This window comes from Pieris brassicae, chromosome 3, assembly GCF_905147105.1.
Source record: "Pieris brassicae chromosome 3, ilPieBrab1.1, whole genome shotgun sequence".
Lineage (NCBI taxonomy): Eukaryota > Metazoa > Arthropoda > Insecta > Lepidoptera > Pieridae > Pieris > Pieris brassicae.
In genome coordinates this window covers 10,714,848-10,737,615 of record NC_059667.1, presented here as the reverse complement: position 1 = coordinate 10,737,615, position 22,768 = coordinate 10,714,848, and the positions used below count along the sequence as shown (strand labels likewise).

At 37.2% G+C, this 22,768-nt stretch overlaps 3 protein-coding genes across 5 annotated transcripts; 1 reads left to right on the top strand and 2 right to left on the bottom strand.

The window, feature by feature from the left end:
- Positions 1 to 833: 833 nt before the first annotated feature.
- LOC123707677 (phospholipid phosphatase 6) lies at positions 834 to 2,454 on the bottom strand. Of its 2 annotated transcripts, XM_045657948.1 has the most exons (5): positions 2,220 to 2,453; positions 1,925 to 1,995; positions 1,697 to 1,840; positions 1,468 to 1,567; positions 834 to 1,325 (listed from the first exon to the last, which is right to left on the bottom strand). In XM_045657948.1, the coding sequence occupies exons 2-5, from the start codon at positions 1,931 to 1,933 to the stop codon at positions 931 to 933; spliced, it is 648 nt and encodes a 215-aa protein (XP_045513904.1). In that variant the 5' UTR covers positions 1,934 to 1,995; positions 2,220 to 2,453; the 3' UTR covers positions 834 to 930. The 2 variants fall into 2 exon arrangements, with proteins under 2 accessions (XP_045513904.1, XP_045513906.1); XM_045657950.1 differs by lacking the exon at positions 1,925 to 1,995 and having other exon boundaries at positions 2,220 to 2,454.
- A 1,244-nt stretch (positions 2,455 to 3,698) lies between these two features.
- On the top strand, positions 3,699 to 13,415 carry LOC123706625. 2 transcript variants are annotated; one of them, XM_045655893.1, is made up of 16 exons: positions 3,699 to 3,953; positions 4,035 to 4,113; positions 4,766 to 4,861; positions 5,152 to 5,275; positions 5,454 to 5,569; positions 6,913 to 6,978; positions 7,283 to 7,351; positions 7,421 to 7,501; positions 7,680 to 7,766; positions 7,838 to 7,938; positions 8,188 to 8,263; positions 10,980 to 11,020; positions 11,456 to 11,794; positions 11,876 to 12,076; positions 12,149 to 12,298; positions 12,374 to 13,415. In XM_045655893.1, the coding sequence occupies exons 2-16, from the start codon at positions 4,053 to 4,055 to the stop codon at positions 12,464 to 12,466; spliced, it is 1,701 nt and encodes a 566-aa protein (XP_045511849.1). In that variant the 5' UTR covers positions 3,699 to 3,953; positions 4,035 to 4,052; the 3' UTR covers positions 12,467 to 13,415. The 2 variants fall into 2 exon arrangements, with proteins under 2 accessions (XP_045511849.1, XP_045511848.1); XM_045655892.1 differs by having other exon boundaries at positions 3,700 to 3,953; positions 5,442 to 5,569.
- LOC123706624 (importin-13) lies at positions 13,083 to 21,837 on the bottom strand. The gene is made up of 17 exons (XM_045655891.1): positions 21,374 to 21,837; positions 21,107 to 21,274; positions 20,843 to 20,959; positions 20,481 to 20,593; positions 20,220 to 20,399; positions 19,560 to 19,746; positions 19,283 to 19,489; positions 18,949 to 19,131; positions 18,574 to 18,808; positions 18,289 to 18,485; positions 17,920 to 18,063; positions 17,433 to 17,576; positions 17,161 to 17,298; positions 16,312 to 16,525; positions 15,919 to 16,056; positions 15,377 to 15,557; positions 13,083 to 13,612 (listed from the first exon to the last, which is right to left on the bottom strand). Exons 1-17 carry the CDS (start codon positions 21,524 to 21,526, stop codon positions 13,492 to 13,494), a joined length of 2,820 nt encoding a protein of 939 aa, XP_045511847.1. The 5' UTR covers positions 21,527 to 21,837; the 3' UTR covers positions 13,083 to 13,491.
- Between the last annotated feature and the right edge of the window lie 931 nt (positions 21,838 to 22,768).

The following is a 22,768-nucleotide window of genomic DNA, read 5'->3' as shown; positions in this document are numbered from 1 at the left end:
CAATTCGGGTCATGAAATTGAAAATCCAACTCCAACTAATTATTACATCATACACAAATCAATACATTCTCTTTTTAAATAAGTGGTGATTAAACTGACTTAAAAACAACCGAACCGGGTTAAAAATTCGACGTATATTTTTTGGGTCTGATTAGCTTAGCTCCTTTGACGGTCTGGATAATTGAGGTGATAATTGATATAGTTTTGCAGGTCCTAAAAGTTATTTTTAGAATATTAATAAGTTGTCAAAACTTGAGTCGCCGCGTCGAAATTAATTAATAGTTCTCGCTATAGGTTTTTAAAATTTCAACCATTTTTTTTTTCTATATTCTATATCTAACGGCACGTCATAGTACAAAAATGCACATGCTTTATATTATTTATATGTATATTAGCCTAGTCTTCATTCCGCGACAATTGGGGTCCTAACTTTTTATTCTCACTTTTCTACTAATAAAACCACAATGTATGTCATTTAATAGCCATTGTATGGTAGTTAAACCTCTACTTCCTTAATACATTATGACAAGGAATGTAACATATAATTAAATCTTAATGGTGCAATTTCATAAGACAAAAATCTTACTATATATAAATATCATTCATCATCATCATCAAGCTTCGAAACCCTTCATTTGGGCAATTGCATTATGATGATCTCAATGTTTAAACCATATAAATTATCATAACGCGACGTTGTGTACCTAGATCATCTGTTAAGTTTTATCTAAAAGGTATGAGACGGCCATTGGACATCATGCTGTCTTTGATGGTACATCTAGTTCATTTAGATCGCTGACTTTTGCTCAGTCAGTTAAAATAAAACATCCAGCTCTTATAATATATTATTTAATATTTATAAACACACAAACACAAAAAAATATGAAAATTAATCACAAACAAGTTACAGTTTCAGACATAAAGTTGTTCTTACACATGGAATTCTCCACCATCTCTTTTTTCATCAGATAAAGATTTAAGAATACTAGTTGATGTACTTTGGGAGAGCCACACAAGACTTATAAATAGTCCCTCTAGGATTCCTAAGCCGATGCCTGCAAATATGTCCAAAAAGTAGTGTCTTTCAATAAGGACTCTAGATACTGCTACAGATGTAACCCAGGCCATCAAAGGAGGATAAAAGATGAATGAGACTGGGTCTACACATATCAGTATAAATGCAACTAAAACAGAGCGACTTGCATGCCCAGAAGGAAATGAGTACTTGTCTGGATTTCCTGGTATCAGTTTATTCATTGGTATTGGTCTTCTTCTCCTCACAAATGCTTTTATTATTGCTACTACCACAATATCGAGTAGCAGAGCTGAAAAACAAATCACTGGAATTAAGGACAGACAATACACTAATAACTTTAGGGGCAGAATACAAAGACCCTTTTATTTTATTCAATTCAGAAATCTGATATAATCTGTTGAACTCAAATTAAAAAATATATATATTTTTACCTATAAGCATGTTAACCTGTAGTTGATACAATTCACTATTATTGAATAGCCATATGAATGTGAGCCACCCTGCAAGCCAGACCACTCCGTGACATGATACCTGTAAAAAATAGGATATCAATTAATCATTACTTAAACAAACATAATAAACAAATACAAGTGTTATAGCAGCCAAGGTTGAAGAACATAGTTAGGTATGATTCTATTTAATTCTATAAACTTATCTTACCTCTAATAATTTTGAATGATTTCCAAGAGATCTAAGGGCAGTTACTTTTTGAGCATTTTCAACGAATTTCTTGGTAATTTGTACATCATATCTTAATATTTTTTGTAACATTTCTGGAACTTTTCTTTTATCTTCGTCCCCAAACTAAAAGAATGAAATATTGAGGCATATTAATTTTTATTTAGTTATCATTTTCTAAAATAATATTTAAATACAAAAATATCTTACCATATCCATGCTCAGAATCTGGTAACGAAAATGGATTTTTGATGGAGAATTTGATTTGGATGTTGTAAAAGCTGCATGCAAAGAAACATATTTTTATTATATATTATAATGTGCAGTATGATTGCTTATTTTATTACATTTTATCACACAAATTTTAGATTTTTAGTAACGTGTTAAGATAAATAAATCAGTAATTACGATTAATTTTTACTCAATTAAACCTATTAAAATATTAGGTTTTATAAATATAGGTAATTAATATATATATACATATATATATAAAAATATATATTACCTTCGTTTTCTTATGACGTTCGACTTATTTATGTCTTAAAACTTTGATAAACCGGCATCGACCTCCAACTTAAAATTTAAATCGTTCGTATTACGGTTAATTGAATTGATATAAATTTTACAAACGTTCGAACTTGGAATTACGAATAATAAAATCTGATGTGAATCACCATTCAATTCAACCAGTGATGCCAACACCTACACAACGTTCCTCCTACGACAAACTTCATATACCTAAAAAATAAATACCACTAAAGTTTTTGTTGTACACTCGAATTGAATGGAAATTTCAAATATGCAAACATTACATTACATGACAGTATAAAAAAGCTTTAATTTCGATACTGGATTATTATAGCTTGGAGTTATATTTGGATAGTTTGTTGGTTGCATTCGAGGTTTAACATAAATTGTATCAAATCGTGCGATTAAAAAAAAACAACTTGAAAAAAGTACCTTGACATGAGTCAAGTAGTGATAGTGCCCCTAAATTAAGGGGAAAACGCTAAAATTGGCATCACTGCATTCCTAAATAGAATATCTCTGTTCAATACCACAGAACCCACTAAAAAATAAGAGTTATAGAAATCTGAAATATCATTACTATCTTTTTAATAAAATAATTATTCCTTACGTATATCCTAAATTATAAAATTACTAAAAACCCACAACACACGTAATTTAAAAAATGTATGGAACATTTAAAGCCGGTTCAGTGTCTCGCGAGCCGCCTCGTCGAGGCGGCACGAGTAGTTGCCATCCACAATCTCGCTTTATTTAGTTGCTTTCAACGACATAATGGACGTGATTGGAATGAATGCGTTAGCTACTTATAATACCTTGTGTTTGTATCACAAATATGAAGTAGTAACAGTTGTTCGGATTAATACCTGCAGCTGAGTTTCAACATCGGACGTCGAGGCAGAATTCAAAATTCCACCGGATCACCTCGACGTCCGCCGTTCCACGACTGAGCGTTTTTCAAGACAATTTTTGCCGCGCAACAACGCTGTGTGGAACCAGCTGCTTCTTAGGCCCGTCCTTAAAAGGCCGGCAACGCACTCGCGAGCCCTCTAGCATTGACAGTGTCCATGGGCGGCGGTATTACTTAACATCAGGTGAGCCTCCTGCCTGTTTGTTCTATAAAAAAAATACAAATACATTATATCATAATATCATGCTGGTATAAATATAATTTAAGCTTTCTTTCTTAGGTGTACTGTAAAAGTCGAAAGTCCTTTTCGGGTAACTCATCTCTAGTTTTAATTTATTTCGTATGAGAGTTGCGCTTGTTTATAATTGTTCTTATAAGTATAAGATTAAGTAACGAAATTTAGCAATAAGTACACAAAGTATAATACCAATGTGAATACTATGCAATCCTAACGGAAAAAATATTTTGTACGTGAGACGTATCTGTGCTAGTATATTGTGATATCTGTGCTGAGACGTGGGAATCACTAAAACTATATATATATCTGCTGCTCTTGTAAGAAACTAAGAATGGTTTACGGTATTTACTTAACACAGATCAGGTAGAGGATAATGCAAGAGTACCTACTTCATGATTCTAACAAGTAACACCAGCTTTTCACGATTTAATTTCCAGTTGAATATTTAAATAATTTGGTGTTCTATGTTATGTGTGTTTTTGTTATTGATTTGTTATAAACCTACGTTTAAGGACTGCTTGCAACAAGTTAAATTGTATAGGCCATTTTCGTGATATTGCCTGGTAAGTAGTAGTAATAAAACTAATAATCTCTTCGGCTTTATTGGAAAATTTTTATATTATAACAAAAAATTCGTATCGTAGATACCCACTTGGTACACAATGAGCCAAAAAGAAAGAATAAAGAAAGCTTTGGGAATCTCTGTATATCCATGGAGTTCTGGTATGTATTGATTAATAATTTAAGTATACTTATATAGTGGGCCTGGACAATGCTAGGCAACAACCGAAAAAGTTGTAGTGCATATAGTTTGAAATCATTTTGGCTGAGATTCAGAGTTAGCACTGTGACTTGTAGTCCTATATAAAAATGCTACATGTTTATACATATGGGGATCTCAGGTAAGAGTCCAATAAGTAGGTGAGATGAAGATAAATTTAGATATATTATTATGATTTCTTATGTGCAAAGAAACATAAGTAAATAGTTTAGATTCAGAGGCAAATCTATGCACTAAGTCTGATTAAAAATGTAATACTATTTTCATATTTGGGAGTTTTACTTAGCCTAAACTGTAAACAGAGGGGCCGGGTCATATAGATTATAGTAGCTCTTAGATAAATACAGGTGCTTCCATATATCTATTATACAATAAATGTTTTACAGTTAAGTTAGTAGTTTGTATAAATGGTATAAAGCCTGGTTTGTGTGTGGTTTAAAGCCTATATGTAACACATCATCATGTTTATAGACAAAATATTGGAGGTTTTCCATAATAACATTTTATTGTATCATATCCTTGACATAAAGATTGTTATCCATGATTATATATTAGATACAATATTATGTATAATGTATGTTTAAAAAAATATAGATGAGGAGTCAAATTCTGATGAACCGGCTGCACAAGCAACTGAGCAAAGTGCTGAACAGATGGAAACTACAGATCAAGCTGGCACTAGTGCTGTTTGTAAGTGTTGCTATCAATAAATTATAAACTGCGTGTTACATACCCTGCTATTCCATATACTGCCTATTTACCTATTAATAGTTTCATTTTTATTACATATGTATTTTTATTTTAGAGGTAGTTTATAGTTCTTATTGTAGAGCCTTCTGTGTTTACTGTAGAAAATTAAGCCTAACTCTCTCTCTCTCTTAGGTATTAACTCGCTTACTTTGTGTCTTGGAGAAAGATAACTCTATATTTGTTGCTATATATAACATTGTCCAATTTAAGTACATATATTATTGTTATAGCACCAAATGAAACTCCAAGTAGTGCAGCTGCTGCAGATGCAAGGTCAGATCCAGAAAACCTCCGAAGGTTAAGAAATATATACTGGAAGATGCTAAATCTGCCAAGGCATATGTTTGGCTCTCAGTATGTATCTTTAATAGTTGTTATGTTTATGTGACTATAATTTAGAAGGGTTTTTTCGACATGAATTATCTAGTTTTGGAGTTTCTATATTACAAACAAACCAACATGAAAATAAGAGAAACTAAGAAATTTTATATGTCGTAATCTGATACTAATTAATTTCCAGGCAAATAAACAGACGTGATTTGGCCGAGATGCGACGTTTAGGCCCCAACACTCCGATATCAAGTATAGAGCGCGTGATCGCTATCAACAGAGTGTCCGATTGGAACAGATTAAGAAGGGGCCTCGCTTGTAAGTTCATGTCTATGATTCTATTAAATGTAATGTAGTTATAATAGTCATGTATGTCAGGCTAAACTATTACAATCTTTCTTATTAGACTCTGACTGGTTATACTGCTTATTCATATTATTGATTGATTTTCCTAATACGATTTTAATCAGAATTGTTATACTATATGTATATACATCTGCCGTTATGTATTAGAGATTACTAAATGTTCTCCAAATAAAAGGAGGATATGGTATGAACTCTAAACCTGTAAAGCGAAGACTGAATCCAACTCTATTGAGTGAGTAACGGTATTTACGAACTGTTCCAGAGAAATTAATCTTGAGAATAACTTGGAAATAAATTAAAGACGAAGTATAACTAGATGTAGCTAGAAAATAAGTCATTAGAATTTTTTTCTAACGAAATAATAAAACATCTCAGTAACCTCACTAAACGTTACCTAAACCTTCATGGCCTTCTTAAGGTTTCCGTCCGACTTTTCCATCTGTGAAATGTGAAAAAACCTACAGCACATATTCCTTCCGAACGAGAGTCTTGACTTGAAATGGACTGCCAGTAACAAAAAAAAAGTTAGGAGGTTTGCATAACATCTACAAAATATATTTCAAATCGTTTAAGACTTATTGAGCTGAACATATGTCTAGCCACATAATTTTTCTTTCAATTTCGTCTTGAATATGTTCCCAATATTTTCCACATGTTCCCAACGTTACGGAAGTTATAATAATTGCTAAGCCAGGAATCATTGCTACCTTCACTAACGCCTCAAGCCTATTATCGACGAAAAGCAGCTCATACCGGATCATCTATTTGTAGCACAGTTATGTGACAAAGTGCGGGACCGAGAACTTGCTATAATTCTTAAATATCAAGAATAAAAGAATCGTTCGAGTTAGTGAACGTTAGTGTTGAGAGCTTAGGTTAGCTTAGAAATTAGTATACACTTCAATTACTTATTTGTTGTTAGTTAGACTAGCTTGTAATGTGATGATTTTTCAATGAAGGAAACGAAAGAAAGGTTACTAGGGCCATCCGTACACGATCAGTATCTTCCAAATCACAACATAAAAAATGTTATGTATCCCCATAAGGATATTGGAATTTACCCTTAATATGTAATATCAATTTTATTAAAAAAATCTTTAATGCTCTAACAACTGTTACCAATGTTGGCAAATAACTTAAATTTTAGGTGTAGATAAATAATATATATTCGTTGACATCGGTTAATGCGGCCTCGAAGCAATAGAGATATTAATGAAATATATATTCAGTAGTTTAGTATATAGTAACGCCATACTAAGCGTATAGCGTTTAGGATAAAGAAGCTTTTGTTGCAGCAAATGCTAATAATGTCGAAGAAGAAGAATCATCATCTGATGATACGCCTCAAGACAATACGACGGGTAAGTCTTTTTTGTAAAGGAAATCTGAAATATTAGTCAGTTTCGTATGATATTTCGTTTAATATTTATAATATATTTTCGTTTTGTGATTTTATCGTAAGAATGTCATTAGTTCGGATTGCATGTATTCATTACACGCAATAACGATCGAAACCAATTATTGTTAAATTGTTTGTTTATGCTGCTCTAAAAAAATATATTCCATGATAACTCATTAAAAGTTTAGAAGTAGCCAATAGAAATTTTTTCTTACATAGTATATTAGTCAAAAAGCATTCAAGGAAGATTTAAGGACTTTTTCCAGCTCCGTCAACTTCTAGAATGACACGAAGAGGCGGGAGGCGCGTTATGCTCGCTGGCACGAGTCAACAAGGTGAGCGTTATCTATGTCATGCACGATGTGAACCAAATGTGCAAAGTTAAAGTCGAATTTCGTCTCTAGCCACGTCGAACGACCGTGAGCGGCCGGAGCGTCCCGGAACCGAAGGCTTTCAAAATCAAAGCAGCACTTTGGAAACTAATGGTGTGTATTAGATTTGACACTTTCTGTTATAACTTAATGACCTAAGATTGTTGGCTTCGCTCATCCGGGCTCGACTGACGCTGCAGTAGGGTCACATTGGGGTACACGAGGCCTATCACCATATGTAATGAGACTACAAAATCTACATTACTAGTAAATTTCTTCTTTCTGTCAAAAGAAAATGAAGCAGCACCGGCAGAAGGGCAAGCCGCGGCCCCGCAATCAGAAGAAGATCAATCGGATAATGAAGAAGAGAGTGATGACGGTATGTTCGGTGTTGATTGTTTTATCATAATTTAAAACAAAACTTAATTTTCAAAAATATACGAAACACAGGTCAAAGAAGATCTCCGGAAGCCAACCCCGAGGAGGCCGGGGCCGAGCCCTCGGCCAACGCGGGAACTGCTGAAAATGAACCGCGTCAGGCGAACGACGAGGTTGTTCTTTTTAATACTTAAGTCGAAGTGAAAAGCATAGGGGAAGGCAAAAGAGATAAAAGACCTTTACCTTTAAATTTTTTTTTATAACAGCCATTTCCATTCCATATACATCCATCTCTATAGAATTTCCCAATGACCTACAAGAATTTGTTTTCCGTTTATTGGCTGAAATAATTTTTATATTAAGAGTTGTATTCGTTCCCTTTCAATTCTTATTCGTTCAAAGTGTAATTTAAAAAATTGCAGGAAAACGAAGAAGAGAATAATGCCAGTAATAATTCTGATGACGAGCAACGCCGCCGACGTAAGAGGAGAAGAATAGGTAAGTAAAGAATCCTCAAAATATATCTACATATACAGGGTGTCCCAAAAGTCGACGTCAAGTCGAAATTTTCTCATAGGTAATGCCACACCAGTGATCAGAAAAATTAAAAAAAAAATTAAGTCATGTATTTTTAAAGTTATGGAAATTTTCCTTTTATTCCAGAAAATGTACACCATGTGACAGTTTTTTCATTCCTGTTGTTACAAATATTTACTTTTTGCCAATTTTTTTTCTCTTACGTCATCCCGAATAGTGCTTTATGTAAACTATGATCCTAAACCCTGTGCCGATCACTCCAACTTGTAGGAAAATGTCATTTTATACCGTACCAAGTTTTCAAAATTAATTTTTCGCACTAGTTCAACTGATCGTCCTGAAAAAAAATGTATTACTCCAGTTTGGCAAGCAGCTTTAAAAGTTCGCGCATTTAATAAGGATTCTAACGTGGTATAACACTTACTTCATTATTTCTTAGATCGGCCATAAAATTTTTTTTTGTTAAACAAAGTCTATTTTTAAAAATTTCTCTGGAATTACAAAAAACGATTCTATTCTTTGGGTACAAAGCGTTCCTAATAACCACAGCGTGGTTTAAATAAGATGGCGTAAAGTGTGAGCGAGACAGATAGTGACGCTACTTATTGCTATTGACACACGCACTACAGGTCAGTACGCAACGCTAATTCGTTTACTACGCATCTTTTCGTATTCGCTGGTGTTATTTTGTGTTCTAACTACTTGGGCTTCGTTTACGGACTTGTTTGCTTGTGATTTGGATTTTACATTTGTGATCTACGACGACCTTTTCTTTTCCCTGGACTTACGTGTTATTGTGTATTTGTACCATACCATGGCTACGTACACTACACAGGAATATGCTAACATGCACCTCATTTATGGGGAATGTTTATGTAATGCCAGTGAAGCCGCTAGACGGTATCGCGAGAGATACTCTAATGCAGATCGCTATCCGGATCACAGAGTTTTTACCAATGTGCACCGTCTACTGTTCTCTGAGGGCCGACTGCCAAACCAAGTGCACGATGAAGGTAGAATTTCACTACCCTACGAGGGAGTTGTCCTTCAACCAGTTGATGAGGACCCAAGTTGTTCGGTACGTGGAATTGAGGCCAGCACAGGTGTGCCCAAAAGTACAGCTCACCGAATACTACAAAAAAATGAGTTCCATCCATTTCATGTACAGCGAGTACAATCCTTATTACCTCGAGATTATGAACCTCGGGTTGCTTTTTGCCAAACAATAATACAAAAACACCGAGAATACCCACAATTCTTAGATTTTTTTTATGGTTGGATGAATCACAGTACCGTTTCAAAGTTAACGTGTGGACTGGAATTTTGAACGGAAAAGTCATAGGGCCTTTTGAGTTACCAGAAGTTTTAAATGCTGAAATTTATTTAGATTTCTTACAAAATCATTTGCCTAATTTGCTGGAAGACGTGCCGCTTACTATTTCACGAGATATGTGGTTCCAGCAAGATGGTTGTCCAGCGCATTACAGCCGCTTGGTTCGAAACCACCTTAACCAGGAGTATCCAGACAGATGGATAGGGCGGGGTGGTACAATCTCGTGGCCCGCCCGCTCACCCGATTTAAATCCTCTTGATTTTTTTTACTCCCAGCAGTAAAGGAAAAAGTCTATTCCAAGTCGATTCAAAATGTAGAAGAGCTTAGACAGAGAATAGCGGAAGCAGTAGAATTTGTGAATAATGGACGATTTGCCCGCTTCATTTCACGATCTTTTTTAAGGAGATGTCGAGCCTGTATTGCAGCTGAAGGACGGCAATTTGAACATCTTTTATAAAAAAAGTAATAAATCTAATCATAAAAAAGAAACTGTCTATTTTACTTATTTGCGTCCGTATGTCATAAGCGTCACTATCTGTCTCTCTCACATTTTATGGAATGTCTCTCTCCATCTTATTTAAACCACGCTGTGGTCATTAGGAACGTTTTGGGTGCGCTAGAATCATTTGTTGTAATTTCAAAGAGATTGTTAAAAACAGACTTTAACAAAAAAAATCTTATGGCCGATCTAAGAAATAATGGACTCAGTGTTATACCACTGTAGAATCCTTATTAAATGCGCTAACTTTTAAAGCTACTTGCCAAACTGGAGTAATACATTTTTTTTTCAGGACGATCAGTTGAAGTAGTGCGAAAATTAATTTTGAAAACTTGGTACGGTATAAAATGACATTTTCCTAAAAGTTGGAGTGATCAGCACAGAGTTTAGGATCATAGGTTACATAAAACACTATTCGGGATGACGTAAGAGAAAAAAATTGGCAAAAAGTAAATATTTGTAACAACAGGAATGAAAAAACTGTCACATGGTATGCATTTTCTGAAATAACAAAAAATATCCATAACTTCAAAAATACATGACTTATTTTTTTTTTTTGATAACTGGTGTGGCATTACCTATGAGAAAATTTCGACTTGACGTCGACTTTTGGGACACCCTGTATATTTTCACAAGCCCATATATATATTTTCTTCTACTTAAAATATAAACAGACCGTTTTATATCAAAATTACTATTTATTTATTACAACAGACGAGACGAAACCTTTTATATTTTATAATAAGGCTTTCTGCGCCTGAACTTTGTAAATAAGTTAGTAAAATATCTAAAAAGAATCTTTTAGCTATGAATATTTTTATAAGATAAATATTCTTTGATTACAGTGACCCACGAGACCGCAATTGCTTTGAAGAAATTTAATGAGGTGGGTTCGGTGAATTTGAATAGTAGTAGTACTACCACTAGTACCACAGTTCTGGCAATGAGTGGCTCATTACCTCTGACAACTGTTTTTCACACATACGATCACGTGTTTAAATTAAAAGGGTTTCGAGGCATCCAATGGTGGAGGTGGGAAAGGAAATATTTCGTTTGCGATATTTCAAGGATAATTTCTAGTTACAAAAATGATGTAATGTACTCTACATTACATCATTTTTTATTACATATTTAGTTTTTTAATGACTGAAGTCATTCTCAGCATGGGTCGTATAGAAGACATTGCTTATCAGCGTTCAGACCGCCACTTGCACTCGGCTCTGTGCCGCGATTACTAACCATGACGATTGTCGTTTGAAATAAATAGTAAATAAATAACTCAAGGAAAACTTTTGCACCTAACAAAATGTTTCCTCAATAGAAGTTTCTGCGCGTTCTCGAATGTCCGGTGTGTCTGGAGTGCATGGCTCCACCGCTGAGGCAGTGCGGGCGCGGACATTTACTGTGCTCGCGTTGTTGCTCCCGTCTCAACTCTTGCCCTCTGTGTCGCACGGGACTGTCGTCGGTGCGCAACCGGGCGATGGAGGCCGTGGCCGAGCTGCTGAAGTACCCGTGTCGCCATGGATGCGGACAGGAGAGGCGCTTGAAGCACCGCGAGGCCCACGAGGCGAATTGCTCCTCGCGGATCTACAAGTGCCCCGCCACCTCGTGCACCGAAGGCTCTTCTATGACTCTAGGGGACTTGCCGAGGCATCTGCAGGTACGCGGCGTCTATTTGAGAGGTTACGCGAACGCGACGATTTTGTTATCTGTCACCGTTATGGAACGACCACTCCCTCAGACGCGTCACCCGGCCATGGTGAAACGCAGCCCCCGACACACGATGAGGGTCCCGATGAACCAGGAACACCGGGAGAACATGGTGCTCATGGTGGGACCGGAGATGTTTCACCTCAGGCTGGACGTGGAGCAGCGGCGTGGACTTCACGTACACGTCGCGTACTTGGGGCCGGTCACGCGCGCGAGATACTTCGCTTACGAGGTTCGGCCGTCAGTTATTACTTATGTGGCCTCGTGCTCCGACTAGCTGGACTGATTTGCCCCGCTTCGATAGGTGTCGGTGGACGGAGACGAAATGCGTAAACTCGTGTACACCCGCGTGACGCACAGCGACCTCGAGTGTTCGTCGGTGATCTTGCGCCGCGTGGATTGCTTCCACCTTCCCTTGGCCCAAGCCCCCAACTATTTGCGCTCTCAGCCCGGGGTGAGTCACCTTTTAATTACTTTCACCTGACTTTGTAGATGTTAATATGGTGAATTGCGTTTCAATTGTGAACAGAACAGCGAGGCGAACGCGGGACATTTGGAGCTCACCGTTCAAATATTGGTCAACGAGCAGAGGTGTACGAATCTGAACGAGCCGGGTTCCTGATTGGAGGGGATCGTGTACGTCAGCGAAGGACGTATTGTACGTTACGAGACGTGCCCCATAGTAGACTAACTTATTTGGACGTTTTAACTTGTGCTACGCGTGGGTAAACGCGTAAATAAGTAGGTAAATTGAATGCTAAAGAAATCACAATTATACCGTCGGCTACCGGCGTTAGGCCGTGCTGCCGTCGAACTGCAGCGGGTTTTCACCGCAAAATGAAATAAAGCCGGTTTCGGCGGTTCCTCGCTTAGCCTCGTGGGAACACTCGAGGCTCGTGTTAAGCGTGTATAGACATTTAAGTGTAAGAGATCTCGTATCGTAGGATTTAAGGGACGCACAAATCTGACCCAAACGTGATATAAACAAAGGCCGATTCGTCTATTCACTAAATGTATTAAATGCATTTATTATTTAATGATAGCGTATTTGCATGTTGTACAGTGTTCACTTGTATTTTTGTCGACCTAATTTATTCGTGGTGGGCGGCGAAGGGACAGACCGCTCCATCTATTTCTACATTGTTCGTATAGCCCGTGTGTATATAATAGAAATTTAAAAACTTAATGTATTTTTATATCGTCATATTAAGTGCAAATAAAGGAATCAACCAAAAAAGTGGACGTTAAAACAATTTTATTAAATAAACCATAAACTTAACATGTACAGTGGTTATATACAAATACTACTGCTAAATCACACGGAGTGATCGTTTTGTTCAGTGCTAAATTTAGTGTAGATAAACATTATACATTGCAAATGTTTAGTTCGATTTAAAGATACTCGAGGTCCGTATGCTAATACGAATCTCGAGTTCTCGTCTCGTCTTGTAAATATTTGAAATTTTCTAGAATAAGTTAAAGTTAACGGTCTCGTCGAAGAAATTGTATCGTGTCTCTGTTGCTAATTATAATTAACGTAATTGAATACACATTTCCAAATTTTTGTCTCAGATCATTTATAAAAACATACTCGAAAATACTATTAGGTAACGAAGAAGTCGGGAAGTAAATCTGCGAGACGAGCGCTCAAGCGACCAACTGCTTGGAGGCGATGCACTGTTTCCCGTACTCGGTGGCGGCGAGACCGCGGCACGCGAGGGAAAACTCTCGCATCGCATATAGTACACGCCGCTTATTGCTTATTTCTCTGCAAAAAAAAATATCATAGTAATCGATCAAAAAGCTCGCCGAGAGTTACGTTCATACAGAGTTGGCTGTGTGGCGACGTTAATCTATGTCTCTCGAGTACCTAACCAAAGATTGGGCTGATGAGTCCAAAGTGTAGAATGAAGGAGATGATTCCACATATCAAACCAAATACAACCTAATGACTCACGCCCATAATTTCACTAACAATTTTCCATACGGCAATAATCTTAAAAGGTCCTTTGTTGTCCATCGTTACCTCAACCGATACACCAACAATACCTTTCAAATCGAAGCTATCTGCACAGTATGTAACTATGCACGCTGCTGTGACTGTAAGTTCCTCTGTTAGGCAAACTTAACGTTATCTCTGTCTTGTCTCCAGATATTATCGTACTCACCGAATCCTGGATTTATCTTTCTGGATTTTTTTATTACTTTCAGGGGTTCTTTGAATGGCTTTATTTGCGAAATCTCAACATGTGTTGATGTAACGGTATTGTTGTTCTCACAAACAACATCTTACACAAACAACTTTTTAGAATATCGGTTGACGAAAATACACTACGCACGGTGAATCAATCGATCCTTTAGATTTACGAACATCTGAGCAATTCTTGGATAAATGAGTGAAGATATCGCAAAGCCATTCTATCTACACACGAAGCGAAAATACTCGTGATTACAAACACGCTCAAACTAAAGTCAGGCGATTGGATAAAATAGGAAGTGTGCTAATAGTAATCAGGCTAAGACACATTTTGGTAGCTCCGATAACCAACTTCTGTGATTAAAGCCTTTCCCTCGGCTTCAAAGTTAGCAAATTTAATCCCAATCTTTAAAGGTGGGGTCGGCCATTATTCATAATGACCTGCTAAATCTAAACATAGCAAAACTGATGTGCTATATGTCAAACCGTTCTAATCTGAAAATATGCAGATTTTCATTCCCATGGCCCGGGAAAATCTCATCGATACTCGGTCCTCACGAACTAGTATTCGATGGGTAGGTTATCAAAATAATAAACCCTGTTCTCTTATTGCAAACTGCTTGGGGTTCTTCTGAAACAAATCTCATAAAACTGCTCATACAGATATCCCACGGTCAGCCTCCACGAAGAAATCAATACTTGCTCAGCAACATCATATATTCCTGCCTACGATTACCTGGACACAGGCAACCTTAAATACATGGAATTAAATTTTTAAAGGCAAGGTGTCTCTGTAGCCTGGCCGAGTATTTCGACCAACTAAGCTTACTATTATGACATTATATTACTTTGCCTATTTTTAAATGGCTGATTGTGCGGATTGTATAATTATTCGATTTAAATGTACCACTTTCTTTGCAAATAAACGATTTAATTATTTATAGAGCTTACTTTCCCACACCCAAAAAGACGTCTTTTGTCAATGTCAAAGGTCCCTTTTTTACATCAAAATTATACATATGGCTAATTCCGAGTTGGTTAGATTGTCTACAGATTGTTAGAGCTACAGAAAAATTATTACTCGTGGTGGTTGTGGTCGGTGGTGGGATGAACAAGTTTACGGCCACGGCAGTCATTATTCACGCACAGGCATATTTATTTAAATTTTCGATTCACTTTAATTTTTTTTCTTTTACTATATATTTTTTAATACTAAGCTTTTGTTCTCTCCTTGTACTCAAAATGGCTGGTCACTCACACGCGGGAATGTCCTCGTGTGCCATAACATAATAAGGTATAATGACATTCATTTGTTGTTCAGTCGTACATTCTCACCTGATGACAGATTCCACGAACTTTTCCTTATCACCGGGCGAGACGTGAGGCGAAGGGAAGTTAAGCTCAGCGAGAGGCCGACGAAGCCATTCCTTGAACTCGTGTGGGTTGGTGGCCACTCGATTCATGGCCATCACTAACGCCGTAATCGCCTCCAGCTGGCCCCTTGGTCCTTCGCAACCTGTTTATGAAAACACGTTGATAGCGACGTTTTTTTATATTATGTGTTGGATCGAAGGTCGACGACCTTAAAAGCAATTAAATGAATTTCCATTATTGACGTCGCAAGAAAATCTACGAATCGTCGCTACTACTAAACGCTGACATACCTGATACCGGTCTTCTTTCGGTTCGATCGAAATAAACGGATGAATATATTCTTTCCCTCGTATGTACATAGCACGTAAAATACGAACAATCGTGTAGTTATCGTAATAGTAAAAGTAAATGTTACCTAATATACTAACCGTAAGAATAGAATTCGTGTAGTTAATAATCTATAAAAATCATGTGCAGCGAATAATGAAAAGCGTTATACTCACTGATGGCGAGTATTAAGGCTCGCATGACGTTTGGCGCGAAATGGCTCAACGCCTGGACGCCGTGCGTCGCCAACGACCCGATCCAAACGCACGCCGTTCGAATCGCGCGCGTTTCCGGCACGACTAACGCCCGAAATGCTGTAACAACATTATTTAATATACACAATATACATATACAAAGCCAAATGCACTTGAGTAGTTTAAAAAACTGAAATTACACATTCTATTGTAATTGGTCGATTGTCTCTTTAGCCTTAAGGTGTGATAAAGGTCAGCTCATAAATTAAAATAAAACCTTCGGACCGAGGAGCCCAAGGCCGTAGTCTTGTTGATCAAAATGTTTAGGGTCGGTGGAAATAAATGGTATATAAATCAGAAACGGCGGATAATTACCCAAACTCATCAATTCCGGCATCAAACTGTCGATCCACTCGAGATGATGCGTCTTCTTCCTGGTGAGGGTATAGAGGCCGTAGAATAGGGCTTCGAAGAGGTCGGGCCGGGCTCCTTTAGCCTCCTCCGACGTCAGGAACTGCACGAGCCTTCGCAGGCACCCGTTAAGCAGTCGGTTAGCTTTCTCACACTCGGGGCCGACCATTTGTATTACCTGGAAGTCAAAGTCAATGTCAAAATAACTTAATTCATATGGGTAACCAAGTACACTTAAACGTAAACTATAAACGTCAACAGAAAGGATGTTATTTTGATTCTAAATTTATATTTACTAGCAGTTCGCAAGTCAAGGGCGTAGAGCGGGCATGAAGAACTGGCAAGACACTTTTTTTATCGCCAAGTTTAGAGTCACACATATTGTTTGAACTGGAGCAAATCAATCTCAAGGACTGGGATCGTTTAATAAACAGCTTTTTTGATTAATTTACGTTTAACGAGAGATTACAATTTATTCAGTGACCATTCTCTATTTTCGCTCGGGAGTTTGTTCAACAATTTCCATAGAAGAAATCGAATAATAAACTAAATAATACTAATAATAAACTAAAAATAATAACTAATAGTGTCATAATAAACTAAATAATTTCTTAAACTTATTCCGTACCGACTTCCTTGGAGAAATAACAAATCCCCCGAACAGCCCGCTTCTAGAGCACAAATATGGAACAACCTCTGCCACAGAATACAGTAAAAATAAAATAAAAACATCGACAGAAATTATCGATATTATTTCAATGTTACTTATAACTGGTGGTAAATTATATTTAAATTTGGTGAGTTCCAACTTACAAATACAACTAGTCCGAACCCCGAAGCGGAAGGGTGCAGTTGAAAGGCGGTAGCGGTGAGTTGGGAGATCTCGTCCAGGAACGGCTCGCATTCGGCCATCAGAGCCGACACCGTGTTGTTGAGGATTTGGAACAGAGGCTGTGATTGAGACAAAAACTGCATATCGGTTGCGAGTTCTTTTAACATATTTACAATCACAACTTGAGTGATAACATTTAAACATAATTTATTTGAAATAGTTAAAGATACATGAGAAATGAAATAAGGCTTACGTCAACCAGTGCTGGATTTGTGGTGAGCACAGTGAGCGAGGGTAGAAGCCCTCGAAACATTTCAGCGGCGAGCTGAGGCTGCCGCGACAGCGCACTCATCAGAGCCGCCGCACATTCCGCTGAAACGCTACCGCCCGCTGGCGCCTTTGACAGGATGACAATTTTATTCAATATGACATCTCGCTACTCAGTATTCGAATCAAATCAAAACTTATTTCATCACATTTTTTAATGCTCGTCGGGATTTAAAGTCATTGTGTCATTAATACCAAATCATATTAAAAATGTAAAGATGTGTTCCGTAATTGTTATTTAAAATTTATTTGAGTGGACTAATACTTGCCAATAAGTAAAAAAAAATCGGTCACAATTTTTAAGTTTCAGTTCAGGATGTACGTAAATTAAAAAAAAATCCTTACTAATAAGAACTACTTTATACGAAAAATGCTAGAATTGTATTAGAAAACTAAATACGAATTGAAATCACCTGCGAGGAGATCTGTTGAGCGATGTGTTCCGTAAGTTGCAGTAGAAGCGGAGACGACACCGAGTGTTCGCACGAGGCCAGGGCGCCTCCCGCCGCCGAAGTCAGCTGACGTCGCACCCACGGGTAGGACACACTTTCAGCGCTCTGTTTTTATCCAATAAAATTGCATCAATTTATTTTTACACCGTTAAGTAATTGTTATTTAAAATGACACTGCTGTCTGCTGACCCAACGCAGACATGTCCCGCTTTGTACATTATTTTATTATACATTCATTATTATCTTGAAATGTCACAAGCAAGCGAGGCTGCGAGCCCTTACCTTACCGTCGCGGCCTCGTATATCATTTTAGTGAACTTTTTTACTCACCATGGCGGCATGTACGATGTCCCGCACCAGTAAGGAAGCGGCGTCGCTGCACTCTGTGGTGAGGCGGCGAAGGGCCAGGGCCGCGGGCATCGGACAGCGGCCTAGGGCCGCACCCGCCGCGCGCACGCACTGCACGCCCAGTCCTTTGTATCCGTCGCACGTCTCCTCGATCAGGTTAATCCACGTCGCGTGCGTACCTTTATCGAGCGGTATCTTGGAGATGTTTTTCTGAACGATTTCATATTTTATATCCGGATTTGACTTCGAGATGAATCTTCGACTCACCGATACACTCCAAAGCCGTCTCTAGGGTGCGTTTGTCCCGAGTCTCGGCGACGACTTGCAGAGCGCGTCGCAACAGACCGGGCAAGGCGGCGGGGGCTTTATCGTTTTGCGCGACGTCTGCCAACGAACTGAGGACGTGTAAGGCGGCTTCGCGGCGCGACTCCTTCTGGGCCGTCTCCATGACGGTGGCCACTATGTCCCAGCACATGTCGCCTATCACCATGAAGCAATACATCTGTAAAGATTATGTTGTAGCTTTTGTGCGGAAGGGAAGTTTAAAATAATTGCATTCCGGCCGCGAATGCGATTTTGAAAATATTTATCTAATGTTTAAAACAGAAACATAAAAAAGGATTAAATCACTGAAATTCGTACAACCGCATCTCCGATGTCCTGCCTATAGCACCGCAGGAGTTCTTGATCGTCCCGCGACAGGTCGGACTCGGGAGGCATTTCTGACTTAGTGATGAAGGCCATTAGAAGCTGAGAAAACACTTCTTTCCATATTGGCTTCAATTTTTCAGCACTTTCCGAGTCGGATCTTCCGAGGAGATCGTCCTGAAAATAAATTTGGCGTCTTTTTATACGTAGATTGTTCCTGGGTTGAAGCAAAATTGTGGGTTCATTTACGTGACAGACTAGAACGAAAATTTCAAATTAGAATTTAATCACTAGAATAGGTTTATTTACAAAGTAGTGTCCTATGTACCTGTAAAATGTACCAGAGGCTGAACAGTAAATTGGATCTAGTCTCGTGAAGTGGGTAATATCCTGGCGCTCCCTGAGCCTCCAGAAGTAGACGAAGGAGTGGCAAAACTACACTGTTCTCGCCGTCGGCATTGATGGCTTTCACCACCGTTCCCGAGTGCGTCTCGCACACTGATACGCAGCAAGTCACCATTGCACATACCAGCTCCTGCAATTATTATAATATTAATGACACGCGATCCACATCCCAATCCTAAGAGTCCAAGATTTTAAAGTACCTCATTAACTGAGTCCGGGACGTTGTTTGCCACGAGCACGGGCCCCACAAGCGATGCTAGGTCGGCCATCACGGTTTTACCAAAGTTCTCATAGTTACAGGCATCTCCGTGTGTGGTAGCTATTCGCATTGCAGACAAACACGCTTCACAGGCTTCTAGTGCAGATCCACTAACTATACCATTTGTTCTGTTGATAAGTATTTGATATGAGTAATATCCAATAAATATTTACACTATATATATTTATTATATATCTTTACACTCCAATTTACTGATATCATATACATATATATATCTAATTACTCATTTGTGTTCGCGGTTTTACTTGTGTTGATTCGATAGTAATGTCATGTGTTATCCCTTACTTAAAACTAAAAATCTGTCCCGATACTTTTTATTCATTGAGTATGTTTCTATCCTATCCAGTAACCAAAAAATACATGACAGGCAAATTTTTAATAAATCCTTAAACGGTTAATGTGTCCTTTGCCTCAAGACAAACTGTGTTGATAAAATGTCTGTAATAACGGTATATGTAATATTTTACATATACCGTTAGTACCTATTGGTACTAATTACAGGCGGTTGAAAACCATAAGGCAGGCCAGTTCCTTACATCTACTATACAAAACTAATATGAAAGGTGAGTAATTTACTTACGTATATAATACATGAACAGCCATTTGTAAAGCACGTATCAGGGGTGCTCTGTCAGTAATAGAGTAACAAATTTCAGAAAGAGCTTCATTATGGATCACGTTAAGCCAGCTTCCAACGCAAGTGGCTGCTACCGTCCAGGAGTTTACTATTTCTTCACTTGGTGGTCCACTACTCCAATCACTAAGAGAAAATTTGTTAATGTTTTGAGGAAATTATGAATATTAAGGTTTTCTATAATATTAATGTAAAAATGTTACATACTTATACACATTTTCCAAAATCTTGAGCATATCATTTACAACCATGGGACAGGATTTATTTAAAGTCTTTAAATTTTCTAGACGCCGTTTAGAACCCATTGTCATACTGCTGAACTAAAAGGAAATTCATAAATTACAATGAGAATAATTCTATGCTCAAAAATTATTTTATGATATATTTGTTATTTTATAACAGTTTTCGGTAACGGCAATTAGGGATAATTAGTTGTAGATGAAAGTGAGTGGTAACTGTCAAAGCTTTTATAGGTAAGGGTGGGTAAGTTGGACTAGGTTACCAACCACATTAAAACTCTTATCTAAATGGTTTAAGCAATTAAAAGAAATAAAGCTTTTTCTACATACTTCTTCTGGGATTACTGTCAGGACTTCAAGAAGTAATGATGAGTTTTGTGGTGATGTTAGTGGACTAAGGATAGGTGCTAGATCCATTGTTTCTTGCTGAAGGATAAAGGCAGCCAACTGAAAATTTAATTTACAGTGAGATATAAACCAAAATATAAATAAAATAAGGGACAAATAGTAGCAACCTATTATTCTAATATGTGAATGTTATAACATTATAACAGTCTAAAGCCGTACTGTTCATTATACAATGAATATGCTTACACTTATACATAGCCTATTAGTGACAATCTTTGGTCCATTTGCATATGCCATAACTGATTGTAATAGTTTGTTCAAGAGTTCTTCGTGACTTTCTTTAGGTAGTTCATTCCAACATCTTAAGATTTTAGTATGTAAGGTTGTAGCTGCATAAAACTGCACTACTGTGGCCTGCAATAAAATAATATGAAGTCTCGAATTTTTTTTGACAATAAATCTCATAAGGACAGCAAAGTAAATTATACTTAATATATTTAAATTTTGAATTACCTTAGTGGGCTGAAGGAGATCCCACACAAAGTTCCAAGCTTCAGGAACCTTTTGAGCGTTTGTTAACCATGTGTGAGCCTTAGCACGCTCTTCTGGTTCACCATTATAAAATATGGACACGGCGTACTCCAAATTTTGCACAGTATACTCCATTTGTTATAGTTTTGCTATACTTCAGAAAGCAATATTAAAATTATGTTTATGTAAAGTGTAATTAACAATGAGAATTCGAGATACCACCAAAATAAATGCTTATTATGTTATTTATGTACGTATTACACAATTCAAATTAATTTTGTAATTAAATAGGTATTCCGTATTAGTGGATGTCATTTTTAAGGGTTTAGTAACTAATTTTTGCTATTAACGTTTAGATTATATCATGATAAGTTTTTGTATGTAGTACAAGTTAAATATTTATTAAATTATTTACAATATTTTTACACATCGCATATATATGAAAATTTTAAGACTTTGTTACTATAAATTTCTGTAGTCTGTGATTTAGACATTTGTGATTAGATACTGACAGACTCGCAATAGTGGATGTTGTCTATAATGGTGATGTCATTCAAAGAGTCACCTCACACAAATTTTTAGGTATTATCATTGACCAGAAATTGTCATTTGAAGAACATATTAAATATGTATCTAGGAATGCATTAAATGGTGTTAACATTTTAAGATGTCTAGCAGGTGTTACATGGGGTGCAGATCCCAAAATACTTTCATTATTATATAAATCTATTGTAAGAAGTCATTTTGATTACAGTTCTTTAGCTTATTTAAATAGCACTCATGTACATAAATTGGATATATTGCAGAACAGAGCTTTGAGGATCATATCAGGAGCAATGTGTTCGACTCCCATAAGGGCCATGGAAGTCGAAACAAATATTATGCCATTGATATTGAGACGACTTATGCTTGCAGAAAGATACTGCCTGAAACTATTATCATCAAATAATATCCAAATTATAAATAGGATAATACCTCACCCAATCAATATAGATGGTCCACTCACTTCACCAAATGATCTCCTGAGAGGTACATCTCCAACTCTGTGCCAGATCTTCTTAGAAATTCAATCTCATTATTCGAACATAAAAAAACTTTCACACTGGTCGTGTTACACTCATTCATACAGTTGTATCACTCATCCTATTACGATTTTATCAAATTCAATCGAAAATAATTCAGATTTACTGGCTTTTATAGAAGAAAATAACAAGTATTATACAATCTACACTGATTAAAGGGTAAAGACTGGCAGTAAAGGCAATGATTTTGTGAGAAGTGCGGTATATGATTCCCAAGAAGATGTAGCTCAAAGCTTTGCTCTCGATAAAAAGTGCTCCATATTTACAGCAGAGGCATATGCAGTGTTTGCCGCTT